The 16070-nt window shown below is 37.9% G+C and overlaps 1 protein-coding gene across 1 annotated transcript; it reads right to left on the reverse strand.

The window, feature by feature from the left end:
- Window positions 1-333: 333 nt before the first annotated feature.
- On the reverse strand, window positions 334-14996 carry myg1 (myg1 exonuclease). Its single transcript, XM_077204526.1, has 7 exons — window positions 14200-14996; window positions 13458-13570; window positions 12272-12431; window positions 10581-10730; window positions 9401-9523; window positions 1928-2106; window positions 334-582 (listed from the first exon to the last, which is right to left on the reverse strand). The coding sequence occupies exons 1-7, from the start codon at window positions 14356-14358 to the stop codon at window positions 399-401; spliced, it is 1068 nt and encodes a 355-aa protein (XP_077060641.1). The 5' UTR covers window positions 14359-14996; the 3' UTR covers window positions 334-398.
- Window positions 14997-16070: the final 1074 nt, after the last annotated feature.

Here is a 16070-nt window from a genome sequence, read left to right on the forward strand (position 1 = left end):
AATACCTTGAACAAGTTTAGTGTTTTGTTCTTCTCTTATATTTAAAAAAACATATTTTCCTCATATTTTGATGGCTTCATGTAATTTGTAGGGTCACTGAAAAACAAATATCCCTTTAAAACTTCTGTATGTCCAAACTGTTAATTTATTAGGCCAAAAACAAGGTCAGTATTTTAATTATTTGTATAAACACTGTAAATGTCTAGGCTGCTGTTTTTCACTGATCTTGATGAGAAATTCATTCCCTCCAACAGAATGCAGGAATATATATTGTGAAAAATCCACAATAATTTTTCATAGTGAATACAAACAAGAAATAAAAATACACGCAAATAAGATTTAGCATTTATTGGTTTTCATGAGAGCTGTGTGTGTGACGTTAAGGTGAATTACAGGTGTCAGTTGTTGTGTAAAGTTTTGGGTGCCGTTTGAAGCGTTCTTTTGGCCATTTCCAGAACGCCCTCCTTCGTCTTGTTCCCTCCGATGAAACCACTGGCGTGGACGAAGATGCAGCCGGGAATCCCACTGAGATCGGAAAGAGCTTCGTCCCGGACACCTCGCCATTCCTCTAAAATGCTCAACCTAGAGACACACAACACCATCAGCGCCAGCGGTAATTTACAATCAATTAGTAATGCACGATATATCGGCCACCATATCGGTATCTGCCGATATATGTTTATTTTAAATGTTATGATCGTTATTGGCTCGATAAGAAAATTTGGCAGATATATTAAAGCTGATAAATAATGCATTATTTCATTCAGCTTTGAATTGCTTGAAATATGATTGGAATTGCTTTAAAAAAAGGAAAATAATAAGAGCAACAGTTAATAGTTCATATAGGCTACATTCAATTATGAGAACATTATAATTGTCTTTGGGTCATGGCTTTTAATGATGAGACTTTTTTGTAATCAGGCTCAAATTACACAAAAATGTGGATTTAACGGCTAATATATCGGCTAGTGCTGGGCGGTATGACCAAAAATCCATATCACGGTATTTTTCAAAATTATACCGGTTTCACGGTATATGGCGGTTTTATTCTTTTTTTCAAACACGACGGGGTGTTAACCACATTTTCTACTGAGTGAGAGAGGAAATACTGCAGTAGATTGACTTAGAAAGCCCTATTTTACTGTCATGATCACTCATGTATTCACATATTGTAAAAAAAAATTCACAATAGTATTAATACAGGTTTTCAAGGCTGTTCAAACAGGTTCCAGCTTCAGGAGCGGCAGAAACAGTGGTTTCCGCGGTAATGGCTCATACACGCTGCCTTATCAGGAAAAGATAAAGAAATATTCAATCGAAATAACATCGAAACTTTATGAAAGAACATCCCCGTTCACTTCAGATACACTCATATAAAAACACCCGCGCCGCGTGCAGTGCTCATGTTTATTCAACGGTGTCAATGCCAACCACAAATACATTTTTCAAAAGGCTGTATATATCGTGAACCAATGAATGGGAAACACTGTAATATAAGTAAAACAGCTTTCAATTATAGTTTAAGCTGTCCATGTTCACCGTCACGCTTAGTAACACACACTCTGTGCATCACCACAGTGCAACAGTGAAATAACCCTCTCAAACAGCGACATACTCTGGTATTGCGGTATATTAAAAATTCTCATCATAACAAAAATAAACACTGGTATTCGGTGTGAACCGGTGTACCCGCCAGCACTAATATCGGCTTTCAAATATTAAGGACAATCGGTTATCAGTATCGGCCAAAATGTTCACATAGGTGCATCCCTACAATCAATGCAAATACAGATTTCAACTCAATTTATAACTAGTAATAGTGAACGCAATAAGGCAGCCATGAAGCCTTCAGTTATTACACATTATTCAGTCTTACGTCACTCTTGAAAAACAAGTCTCGGTATGAAGACGCCATGAAAAGCCACACCTGTTTTGAAAGGTGTTCAGTCCGGTCGGGACACACTGGACTCTCCAGTGTTGGTTCTGATCCATGTACAGCACAAATTTAATGGGCACGTCCACCATCTCCTTCTCCAGGGAAAACAGATGCTCTTTCCAGGGACACCCGCCCTGAGCCAGCAACACGATCTCCCCGCTCGGATCCACCTACGGGAACAACAATTACTTTAGAAATCTGGGCTTGTGTCATAAACTCTGAGTCTGTTGGGTAGTTTATTTATTTGAAAACATTATAAGGACTGTTGGGCGTTTCCCCGAAAGCTTCATTAGCAAACTCGTTATCAGCAGTTCAACGAGTCTGTGTTTCCTGAAAACATCATTCTAATGAACATTCACAAACAGTACTGTAAAGTTGTGTGTTTATAACGACAGATCTCGACCTGTGATTAGAAGCAGAGTTTCATGTTTGCATGACATGTGGACTCATTAAATCCTGATCTTGAGCAAAATAAGCAAGCTGACATTCAGTGCAATCTATATCTTTATTTAGAATACATACAAATGTCATTTACGTCTTTTTGTTTGCTAAGAGATTTAAAGCATCATTTTTAAAGTTTGCATGTGCGAACGTGCTCTAGTCCAGTGGTTCTCAAAGTGGGGTCCAGGGACCCTTTGCCAGGGGGTCCGCGACCCTTTGCCAGGGGGTCCGCGAAATAATTTTAGAACCCTATGAACGGAATCGCGGAGTCCAGTCAGACCATCGGGGAAATTCTTGGCAGAGCGCTCCTGCTCTCTCTCTTTCTCTCCCCCACAAACGCGCGTGCATATCCAGAGAGAACAGTGAATCCGCGAATATACAGTAGCCTAGCCTAGTTGTAAAATCAAAGTCAAGAGGCTAGGTTTAAATTTTTCAGTTCTTTTTTTTTTTTATCCGTCAGTTTATTTAAACTGTTTTAAAATTAATTTTGTTTAAGACGTTTAGTAGCTTGCCTATGTCATTTGTAATGGATGCCCGTTTCCGCCACTGAATACAAAAAAGAAAAGGTAATTGTGACTTTAAAGTCAGAACTGTGAGATTAAAAAGTCTTTCATTCTCTTTGATAGGCGGCATAGGCCTACATGAGTAAAAATGTATGAGCCTTTTGCCCTTTACACAAGAGCGTCATCTCCAGAGCTGCTATGAGTCACTTTGAGAACGTTTCAGCATTTAATTTGATACAAAATTAGGGGCCGTTCTAGGGTCAGTGGATATTCGGGGCTTTAGCCCAAACTAAAATTGGGTATTTTTATTTAAATTACATTTTTTTTCGATCGCTAAACGACAGTGAGCACAACTGGAGCCACATGTGCAAAACTCTAACTACAGTCTGCACAGCAGCAGTTCATGTGGATCAAACTCTAGTTCGTTTTGCCTTGCTTGAACACAGTTTTCAAAACTCTACACACTTATCCCATGAGTTTAACCACAACCTGCACAACACTGTGGATTGACAGCACTTTGTTCAAATGCTAACACACTGCTGTCAAAACTGTGAACCACACATTCAAAACAGAATAGAGTTCAGCTTGTGCCTTTCAAACACTGCTGACTGCAATTTCAGCTGAAAGGCTAAGCAGTGTCTTGTTTGTTATTTGTTCGAATTACAGTATGTACTTTTAGTTTCTACCTTTTTTTCTCTCTCATTACTGTAATTCCGTAAATTACTACAGACTATTGAAGCAAACTGCTAATTTTCATTTACCTTAAAGAATTGTTATGTTCTAAAAAATTACAGTAAATAAATCATGTGAAAGAATGTCACTCTTTTCTTTGAAGAAAATATTACTTTGTATGAAGTTACTGAAATTGTTCAAACTGTAAAGATGAAAAGTTTGTATTTTCTGTATTGGTGTTTGATGCTAGTGTTTTTACTCTCAGTGTGTTCTGAGTGACAGTGTGTGTTATCTCAGTGAGGGTTGTGTAGTGTTTGGCTCACTGAGCCTGTTTTGAGCCATGTGTTAAGAGTTGTGTTGCTTGGAATGAGTTTTGCAGGTAATGTGAACTGTTTAGCTCAGGTGACTGTTGGTAGTGCAGACTGTAGTTAGAGTTTTGCACATATAGCTCCAGTTGTGCTAAATGTCGTTTAGCAATCGAAAAAAACTGTAATGAATTGATTATAAAAGTGATTTAAGGGAATAAAGAAAAAGAAAGGTTTATTGTATTATTGAAATAATTACAGTTGTAAAATATTAAATCTTTATCTACTTATATTTTACCAGGCGTTCGTTCATGTTAACATCCTTCTGTGAACGGTAAGCCCCGCATTCTTTAATCATTTTGACATTGATGAGCTAGACCGCTGAACTTTTTGTCATCCAACAAACAGAGCGGTGCGTAAATGAGTAGCATTAGAGCAGAGCAGCATCAAGAATATCAAATACATTGCAGTGAATCTCTTATTTGCATCTTAAGGTTATTGCCAATAATAATGACAGGTTTGCGAAAAGTGTAGAACTCGGTGAGCTCGCGCAAAACACATCTTCAGCACGCGACTTGTTTAAACGCCTCTGATTGGCCGATGCGTTCAACAGACATATCTGTAATTGGCTACAATGCTCAACGCTGCAAAAGCACGTTGTAAGTACCTTTAATGCAAAGGGAAAAATATAAACTGTAATATGCACTTTTCATGATTAGGTAATCACGGCAGCTGTAATCTTATTCACATTTGTTTTTCTGATTAATTGTTTTGCTCTATGAGAAAGACAAGGTAGCAAAATCTTTTATTCACTACAACCCACCAAAATAAAAGTTTGGTTTAACTTAATTACTAGGATGTGTTCTGCAACAGTGTTAATTCTGTTATGTTTTGTTGATTGTTCTGCCATTGATATAAGGTGCAATGAGTTCATTAATTTAAAGCTGATGCACATAAAGTCACATTACATAATTTAAATTTTATTTTAAATGGAAGGTTCACCCAAAAAAAATAAAAGTGTGTCACCATTTGCTCACCCTCAAGTTGTTCCAAACCTGAATGAGTTTCTTTCTCCTGCTGAACACAAAAGAAGATATTTTGAAGAATGTGCGTAACCAAACAGTTTCTGGTACTCTTTAAAAAAACATTTGGAAGTGAATGGGGTCCATCAACTGTTTGGTTACTGGCATTCTTCAAAATATCTTCTTTTGTGTTCAGCAGGAGAAAGAAACTCATTCAGGTTTGGAAAAACTTGAGGGTGAGTAAATGATGACAGAATTTTAATTTTGGGTGAACTATTATTTTAATGTAAAATATTAATGTTTTAATTTTAATCTAGGGAATTTTAATGTTTGGTTTTATTAGAACAAGCCTGTTCTTGCTGTTGATTTTAAGAAAACTTTTAAGATAAATTACTTAGTGTAAATGCTATTAAGTCCAAATGCAATTTGAATAAAAGACCCACTGTTTACAAGTATATAAGTGGTATTAACATGATTTAAACTGACATGTGTTTCTGTTCTATAAAACAGGTCTTAAGTTTTTAGGGTGAAAAAGATTACAATGGCATTTAAGAGTACAAATAGTTTTAAGCATATTAATCACAGACAGTTATTGCTATGGGAGGGGGTCCTTGGAAATTTTTCTCCGCTCTAAGGGGTCCCTGGTCCCAAAAAGTTTGAGAACCCCTGCTCTAGTCTATGATTGAATCTGGAAATAAAGCAAAATAACTGAGAAAAAATTAGAAATTGTCATCAGATGTCATGACTGTAATTTATAGCAAAACATCTAGCATTAATTTGATCTCAAACATATTCATTAAAAGCAGTTATTACTCCACCACCTGCGTGACATCATTAACCAACGTGGTTGAACGACCAATTTGCGACAATACGGTTTTAGGAAACAGTCGTGACTAGCTAGTTGGTTTCTTCAATGATGCATCGTACTACGGTAGTTAAGCAGCGAGTTTCGTCACTGTACGGGAAAACACACCCCAGATCTTTTTTGTTGTTGTTGTGAAGTAGTTTCTGCGACACTAGTGGCACAGAGCGGAAGTACAAAAATAAAGCATATTTTCAAAAATTCTTGCAAACATCCCTTTTGCTCAAATCAAACATCACAATCACAGCTCTTACAGGTGCTCATGAAGACAACAGGTACATGTAGGCTACTCTCAATAAAAGGAGCAAGATATGAGGAATACTTTTAGCTGTGTTGCTATGTGTCATGAGTATTGCTTTACTTTCAATTACTAACAAAGCAAGCAAAGTACTAAGCAATTAATAACTCCTGCTGTCACAGCAAAGATGCCTTTAATATTGTAAGAGGTTCAACCAGGCGCTCAGGTGAAGTATATAAAGTCCGTGATAGGTTCTCTTAAGGGTAGGGAAAAGATCCAACGAAACAAGAAACAGGTCCCAGGCACTCAGTCAGGTTAACAATGAGGAGGAATTGTTAACCTGACTGAGTGCCTGATACCTGTTTCTTGTTTCGTTATGCCATTAATATTGTTCACTTCAACTGTTTTTCTTCATGTCATTCTACTCACACAAACTCTTTATTAAAGTCTTTATTACTCTTCTACTCTTGATACTTCTATATTATAATTACAATTCATTTTGTCCATGTAGTCTATATATCATCTTTTTATTTGTACATCTTATAGTGTGAATTAATTCTCTCATGACACACTAGGGCTGGGCGATATGGCCAAAAACAATTATCACGATAATTTTTTTTATATTAGTCGATATCGATAATTATCGCGATAAATGTCAAATCTTTATTTCTTTCAAATTTAAAGGCAGATTTTTGCTCCGAAGTGAAAGTTGTAGAAACCAGAGTGTTAATTGTGGTTTTAAACTACTCTTTATTGTCAGAACATATCATGACAAACACTTGCCAAACAGATGAACATTTCACAAATCTGAGGTAGAACATTCAAACATTTGCCATTTTTCCATAAAATAAATATCTGAATAGAAAAATATATTTCTTAGTTTCTGCATGTGCTGGGGGATATTGTTTAGTGTAGCCTAAATATATTAAATACTGTAATTATATTCCATTAGTCCTTTAATACATTGTCAACATTAATAATATAATACAATTCAATATATATATCCCACATTTCATGGTGCAGTCAATATTAACGTTACCAGGCTAACGTTACAGTAAATCCATGGTAAATGGATTCAGTATCAATTCAGATTCTGACTGTATCGTTGCGCACAGCGTTTCTACAGTTTGTCAGCGCTGTTTCATCTGCCTTTAAACCGGTTTAAATCACTGAGACATTTGTATTCTTCGCTGAATTCAAGCGCTTCTCACTGGATCTCTTGAGTGAGACCGATCAAAGTACCGTATTTTCCGGACTATAAGTCGCACTTAGTTTCATACCTTGGCTGGTCCTGCGACTTATAGTCAGGTGCGACTTATATATCAAAATTACCAAGATTTACTCGTCACAGGATCGCTGACGGCCCCAGATTATTATTTGCGAGTTTTTGATGTATTGTGGTATGACGTGAATGCATAATTTGCCGAAATTGGGGGTGACATTACCGTCTACAGCCACAAGAGAGCGCTCTATGCGCTCTAGACTAAAGCTAGTTTTACCGCTGAAAAAATCTCTCTTCAGTGATGTGGAATAAGATCGCGGGAGCTTGGTGAAATTTCTTTACCGATAACTGTTGGACTCGCTGTCTTATGTTTTTTTATTTTATTTTATCCTATTCAGCCTCTCAGGTATGTTCTTTATGCTATTGTGTAGCTAACTGTTGATGTGTTACGTTAACAACATACCGGAGACATATTCAGCCTGTTGTTCTTTGTGCTATTGTGTGTAGCTGAATAACTTAAATGCCTTCTGTTTTAATGAATTAAAGTCTGTTTAAATAACTTTTTCTTGGTCTTGGATTTTGTTAAATAAATTTCTAAATAAATGCGACTTATAGTCCAGTGCGACTTATATACGTTTTTTTCCTCGTCATGACGCATTTTTGGGCTGATGCGACTTATACTCCGGAGCGACTTATAGTCCGGAAAATACGGTAAATGCATCTGATCTAGTGAGCTCGCCTCGCGCTGCGCTGCCGTTTGGACTTAGAGCGAGCGGATAAATGGTTCGTGTTGCGTGCGGTTCAAATGAGTTTCGTTCCGTTTTTGCCGCATAAACATTATCGAACATTTATCGAACTCTTGATATCGTTTTATCGAGAAAAATTATATCGCAATAATTATTGTTATCGTTTTATCACCCAGCCCTATGACACACCCACCTGACCTGTGCTTGTACTGAAGCAACAATGAAAATGATCTTTAGTTTCATCATGCAATGCTCTGGCAGTACAGGCGAGACAACGACACGCGAGTACAGTTGTGCATCAGTTAATCCAATCATGCATCAGTGAATCCAGTCGTGCACCAGTCATGCATCAGTGAGTACAGTCGTGCATCAGTGAATCTATCAGTGAGTACAGTCGTGCATCAGTGAATACAGTCGTGGATTAGTAAGTACAGTCGTGCATCGTGCATCAGTGAATCCAGTCGTGCATCAGTGAATACAGTTGTGCATCATTAGTGAGTACAGACATGCATCAGTGAGTACAGTCGTGCATCAGTGAATCCAGTCGTGCATCAGTGAGTAGTCGTGCATCAGTTGTGAATCCAGTCGTGCATTAGTGAGTACAGTCGTGCATCACAGAGTATAGTTGTGCATCAGTGAATCCAGTCGTGCATCAGTGAATACAGTCGTGCATCAGTGAATCCAGTCGTGAATCAGTGAGTCCAGTCGTGCATCAATGAGTACAGTCGTGCATCAGTAGTAAATCCAGTCGTGCATCAGTGAGTACAGTCGTGCCTCACAGAGTATAGTCGTGCATCAATGAATCCAGTCGTGCATCAGTGAATCCAGTCGTTCATCAATGAAATGCAGTCGTGCATCAATTACAGTCGTGGATCAGTGACTACAGTCGTGCATCAGTGAATCCAGTCGTTCATTAGTGAAATGCAGTCGTGCATCAGTGAATACAGTCGTGCATCAGTGAAATACAGTGGTGCATCAGTGAGTAGTCGTGCATCAGTGAGTAGTCGTGCATCAGTGAATCCAGTCGTTCATCAATGAAATGCAGTCGTGCATCAATGAAATGCAGTCGTGCATCAATGAAATGCAGTCGTGCATCAGTGAAATGCAGTCGTGCATCAGTGAAATGCAGTCGTGGATCAGTGAATACAGTCGTGGATCAGTGACTACAGTCGTGCATCAGTGAATCCAGTCGTTCATTAGTGAAATGCAGTCGTGCATCAGTGAATACAGTCGTGCATCAGTGAATACAGTCGTGCATCAGTGAATACAGTCGTGCATCAGTGAGTAGTCGTGCATCAGTGAGTAGTCGTGCATCAGTGAGTCCAGTCGTGCATCAGTGAGTCCAGCCCTGCATCAGTAGTGAATCCAGTCGTGCATCAGTGAGTACAGTCGTGCATCAGTGAATCCAGTCGTGCATCAGTGAATCCAGCTTGAAAACGCAGATATTAATTACCTGATATCTCGTCTGAATGGCTTGTTGCACGACCTCTCTCGCCGGGAGCCAGGCGTTCGTGTAGTAATCCAAACGGTCCTGGAATTCGGCTCCTACAACAGCCAGGGCTTTATGGAAACCCTTCTATGATGTAAAAGATTTTATTGTCAACTTAATATGATAATAAATATTCACTTGAACTTCAGAGCCTTGACCTAAACTACTGTAATGGACTGAATTGTGAAACTCAGATGTGTAACTATATCCGTGCGTTCATTCTTAAAGGGTGAATGAATTTTAATTTTGTATTAATTTAGTATTTATGTTAAAAAAAAAAAGATTTATTTTCAATATCAATCAATTTATATTTAATTCATTCAGTGAAGATTATACATACAGTGTTTTATTTTTACATCTAATTATTCAACTTCGGTAGTAGGGCTGTTAAATAAACTTATACTACTGTACTTTAAAAAAACTTACATTTATTTAATTTGTATATTTTTTTCTATTGCATATGTCCTATTGTTTTAAAATTGCTGCTTTGTTCCTATTTTTAATATCAAACATAAAAATGTTCTGCCTTGCTTTAATACAGAAGACAGTGTGTAAGGATTGTAGTCAGCTTAAAGGGCATTTGTTTTACAATATTGGGTTGACTAAAATGGGAAGAAAAACTAAATAAATTCCAAGGTTCACATTTAATTCAGTACGATTTTTGCCCTTCTAGTCCCATTAAACGGTCTACTGCAGTCAAATAAGAAAAGTAACACAAAACTACAATCAAATCTATACACCAGGAATCCCACACTTCGGTTACCTTCAAATTCAAGTTCTTTCCAGGTCCAATACACTCAAATTCAAGGACTTAATGTGGGAACACATTTGTTGTGTCCAGCAAAAAAAGTTGAGGTACCGAAGTGTTGGCGAAATAACACATTAGCGGACCGGAGGGAATAATATGGAATTTTTTCCAGAAAACTTCTTGCACAAAATAAATTCAAGCACTTTTAAGGGCCGGTTCTATATATGGTTATTTTCAAAAGCTTTCCAGGGCCTTGACATTTTTTTTTTCAGATTCACAATCTTTCAAGGACCCGTGAGAAGCCTGATGCACATATCGAATTGAATTGTGACCTCAAAATAAGATTTGAATCGTGAGGTACCACCCCTATTAAACACGTGTGTGTTCTCAGCAAACCTCGGTGTCCTGGTCTGTGCTGTTCCAGCGTGGGTTGAGATGGCCGACGCGAGCGCTGAGGGTCGTGGAGATCGAGTAACGCGCCTCTCCGTCACACTGACAGATCCCGTTATCCACCGCGTCCACTTCCTCCACGAAGTTCTCATACATCTGAAACAGAAGACTTCAGGTGTCGGACGCTGGAACATCTCTGCTTTAAAGATTCAGATTGTTTTATTTAGTGCCATGTCAGCATCCAAGGCTATTTTCATGGCGAAATTTTAATTACAAAAATACAAATATCATATCAATCCAATAAGAAGCAAACAAATAAAAACAGCAAGTCATTTTATACAAGATTTTTTAAATTAACATCAGGCATAAAAAAAAATTTGTTTGGTTCCGGTTTCCGACCGACCCTGTCAATTTATGTGCGACCCAAATTTATTTTATGAGCTTGGGGACAGCACCGTATTTGTATAGCCTGTCGTCCTCCAGCAATGCTAACAAACGAGGCAGCCACGGGCGTTCACACATCATTGTTGTCATGTAGATGCACTGCTGCGCTCGTGACAGGGCGCATGAACTGAACGAGCAGAGATAGAGAGAGAGCCCCGGTCGCGCGCGCGCACTCTCTCTCTCTGCGGAGTCAGGCGAAAGTAGGCTTCACCGTCTCAAAACTAAGCGCTGTCTTGCTCTCTCTCCCTCGCACATATTAATGAAAATAAATCGACACGATGGCAAGGTCGGAAGACTAAAGATTAATGTGGAGCATTCGGAGATTTCTTTTTTCCTGAATTACCGCTTGTTGGGAATTGTGCTAAAATACGTTGCCTTATCTCCTTTGAAAAGCGTTCCACACATTCAGCTGACAAATAAACCACACTTTAAATAAACGAAAAAACTATCCAGTGATGAAATGTTTTCTGTGATGACACAAATCTTGTGGGATGTCCTAACCGCCGGGATAATCACACAACGCGCACGCGTCCGATAATGACACATCTAATTCACGAACTAATGACTCATTTGAACCGATTCGTTTTAATGAATGGTTAAAACAACTGATCTTTCCAACACTGAACTCACGAGACGTCTGAATCTGTGTATAACTAATAGGTAAAACTTTACAATAAGGCAACCCTGTTTGCCCTCGCGCACACATTTAAAATCAGCGTGTGTGTGTAACATGCCAGGACACACAAGGTGGTAGAGTGCATGTACAGGTAGGCTATGTTATGAAAAAATAGAGAAGCTTATCAATCGCTACTGTAAATAAAATAATATAATAATAATTTCCTTCCTATCCCTTGCTGCCACTGGAGAAAAAAAAAAAAAAAAAGTCCCTACCGACCCATGACCTCAACTGACAACCAACCAGAACCAAACATTTTTTTTTTTTTACGCCTGATGAAAAATCCAAAACCTTTTCAGGCATAATCTTACTAAATAAGTCCTTAAGTGAGGTAACTTCATAAAAAATCATTCTACTTGTATTAAGTCCAGGACAATCTAATAAAACATGTTTAACAGAGAGGTTAATCTTACGAAACATACATATAGCTGCGTCTTCACCTTTAAGCAAAAAAGCATGTGTCAAACTTGTGTGACCTATACGACATCTGGTGAAGACCACTTGATCAAGTCTGGTTTTAAGAGTGATAAAAAGTCTGTTTGTAATTTCCGGATGAGTTTCATACAGTTAAACTGACCTTGTCATAAAGGACCTCCAGTCGCGTGTCGTCCTCCTTCATCTGCGTCAGTGCGGCGAGAACTCGTCTGCCAAAATGCAGGTAAACTAAACCTGCCGAGCTCAGCTTCGTCACCCATGGCTTCTCCGGACACAAGCTGTGGAAGTTTTCTGCAAAAGATCTGTAGAAAAGAAACACACAGATTCACACACTCACTGATGAATAATTCACCTAAACATCACACGCGTCTCTCAGGCCAATCAAAAGATCATTTTCTTCCCGTTTCACTAATACATCCGTAAAAGTTCACACAAAAATAAAATGATGTCATTAAAGGATTAGTTCACTTTCAAATGAAAATTAGCCCATGATTTACTCACCATATAGCCATCCTAGGTGTATATGACTCTCTTCTTTCAGACTAATACAATCGGAGTTATATTAAAAAATATCCTGGCTCTTCCAAGCTTTATAATAGCAGTGGATTGCAACCAACAGACTGAAGCTCAAAAACGTGCATTCATCCGTCATAAACGCACTTCACAGGCTCCGGGGGGTTATTAAAGGCCTTCTGAAGCAAAACGAGGAGTTTGTGTAAGAAAAATATTCATATTTAAAACTTTATAAAGTAAAATAATTACTAATTATTCATTTTTATTACTCACCCACCCTCATGTCGTTCCAAACCCAAAAGACTTTTGTTCATCTTCGTAACACAAATGAAGATATTTTTGATCAAATCTGAGAGCTTTCATAAAAACTAATTCATATGATTATAGTTCTTGCTGAACGTCAGTTTTCGCACGTCAAGCAAACATGCTTGAGCTTCGGTTTACCACAACTGATGTGATGATGCATGAATTATCTCTATATGAACTTTTTGAAACGTCAAAATAGAAGATGCGTAGCTGTCAATAGAGGGACAGAAAGCTCTCAGATTTCATCAAAAAAAGATCTTCATTTGTGTTCTGAAGATGAACGAAAATCGTATGTGTTTGGAACGACATGAGGGTGAGTATTTAAGGACAGAATTTTCATTTTTGGGTGAACTGTCCCTTTAATATTACATGCGACACGTATATGAACAATCAACTATTCATGATTTTTTTCATGACTGTTGCCTACAAGTAATAACAATACTTATAGTGTGCGCAGCTCAATGTATGTCCAGAAAATAAACTAAAGAATCCCTGAATGAAACATGTACCTTTGGTGATGATCGTAGCGCTGACGACTGGGATCAAACTCTCCACCAACATCCACCACAACATCACAGTCGGACAGGACAGAGGAGTCTCTGCTGCGGACGATCTCAGCATCCTAACCAGCAGGAGAGACAACTCTATGATCAAGGTACTTTTCTACTGTCTCCCGTAGGAGAAATTAGAGAACAGCTGCAACATCAACCCACCAAAAACATCCCTCATTCAAACATTAATATTCTTTCCACATAAAACATTCTTCCCTAAACTAAATAAAAACAATATTATTAAATAAAGAAAATAAAAAGATAAACTCTATTAGTTCATATATATTACCTAAAAAGCATCCAACTCCTGTATTTATATTACCTCTAATCCGCCAGCAATAGATGCAGTTGTATTACCACCACTGATCTATATAACTTAACGTTACTTACTGATCACCACCTTACTGGAGTTGCTTTTGAATCAGTTTTGTCGACAATGGAAAAAACGAATGTTTGTAGCGATTAATTTTCATAACGGGAGCCTGTGTGCATATACTCAGAACACAACGCATGTGAAGTGTCCGTTAAAATCTTATTGGCATGCTGTATCATAGACATCTCAAAAATATCTGGTACGGTATTGAGTGTCTGTATTCCCATCATTTTCCTGCTAAGTTACTCTGACCAAGCTAAGCTACTTCTGATCAGAGTGAGTGAGTGCTGAATGAGTCTGACTCGAGCGTGTTTAATGTTAATGCACCTTATACTCTGGCAGCTGTCGCAGAAAGAAACACGCCAGAACTTCATCACAGTGAAAGGTGCCGTTATGAGTCCCGATCTTCATCGTCTTCATCAGATGCTCTTTATTTATTAACACGTGACTGATGGCTCTCTTGACTGTCCAGCGGATCGCGTTCATCAAGAAAAGAAACTTCTTCTTCGTCCAGCTATAGTGGTGTTTTAGCGCTTAGCGAACCAGCATTACCGCCACCAACTGGACATGCGTGTGAAGCGCCGGAAGAAAACGAAGCTTTTAGAAACTTTCAGTAGCACCTCATTGCAGTACACGAGATCCAGGGGGCGGAGTTGGATCCAGATCTAAGGGGTGGAGATGGGTAGGATTAGGTATATGTATGGTGGGAGGAGTTGGATCTGGATTTGGATTTCGTGTTCTGCAGTTCGAATCGCTTCAAACGCGACAAGCTGGCGACCCCTGCTGGTCAGAACAGTGAAACTCAGCCAAAACACTTGACAAAAACATTTTCACAAACCAATTGAAAATGTTTTATTGAAAGTGACATTTATTAAATGCAATGCAAATATCATCGAATACTATTAAATAAGAAGTGTCTGTATAATATGTGTTATTTTATTGAATGGCTTGTTACGTTTGTTTAATGGAAAGCTTGGCTAATCAGATCAATAAGAGACTATCAACTACAACTCTTTAAACCTAAAATTCAAATTCAACTTTAAAACCGATTCATGGGTTTAACTTTACAGAGATCATCGACACCTAGCGGCGAACCACGGACATTTCAAAACTCATGACGTAACGAAGCCTCGTTTACCGAGATCACGTGACTTTGATATGCGCTCCGAGAATCGCTGTTTCAAAGCTTCACGATTGCTGCTTTTGAAATCACATATTTTGATTAGCATGTGCAGGTTGACGATGCAGTGTGTTATTATGGGAAATAAATGGAAACACTCTCTAATTTAGTTTGTAAGGAATTACAAACCTGCGTACATATATTCAAACGCACATAACTATAGAATCAATTCTTAATGCGCATGTGAACGCCATCAGCGTCTATCACAGGTTCACGTTAAAAGTCTGTTTAGAGAGAATGGTGTCGTCTTAGCGGCCCTTAATTTAATAACAAATGATCATTTAGACGGAAGTGAATCAATCAAAACTAACTTTAGCTGGAAAAAAAAACATTTTTCAAGAACCACTATAAAACCAAACCAATCTCTGTTACCTTAAATTATATGTTTATCTCTGTAAAGCTGCTTTGAAACAATCTACATTGTTAAAAGCGCTATATAAATGAGGATGACTTGACTTAATTTAGTTGTTAGCCTGTCTAGCACAAATGTCAAATATTAAAAGAGGGGTAGCATCCCCTCGATAAACTTTTACAGAAAGTATAATTTCATTTTTATATAATTCTTATGACTATATATATATATATATATATATATATATTAAAATTTCATTATGTAAAATATCTTCTCTTCCATTTAAATGTATTTACTACTTGCACAACTAGTTGTAGTACTACTTCCGCATTCTAGTTATCAGGAGTTTCCGGTTAGACAGCGTTCGGCACACCTACATACATGAGAATGCAGATTATCACTATGTTTTCTGGCTGCCAATTGATTAAAACAATAAATAATGATCTCTGTATTAATTATCTTGAGCCTGCTGAAATGTTCCTATAATATATTTTCTTTCCAACTGTGCATTCTGAATAATACATATCCATAAGCTGCATCAGTCTTATGCTCGTCTTCTCATTAACAGTGTTTTTCTCTTACACTGTTGAGTTTACATTTTTAAATGAATTTGACTAATAAAAAGGATTGCATTGTGTGCATTGGTGCTTTATTCCAGTCTTTTAA

This window comes from Siphateles boraxobius, unplaced genomic scaffold (assembly GCF_051911475.1).
Source record: "Siphateles boraxobius isolate OS27281-9 unplaced genomic scaffold, OSU_SipBor_1 5, whole genome shotgun sequence".
Classification (NCBI taxonomy): Eukaryota; Metazoa; Chordata; class Actinopteri; order Cypriniformes; family Leuciscidae; genus Siphateles; species Siphateles boraxobius.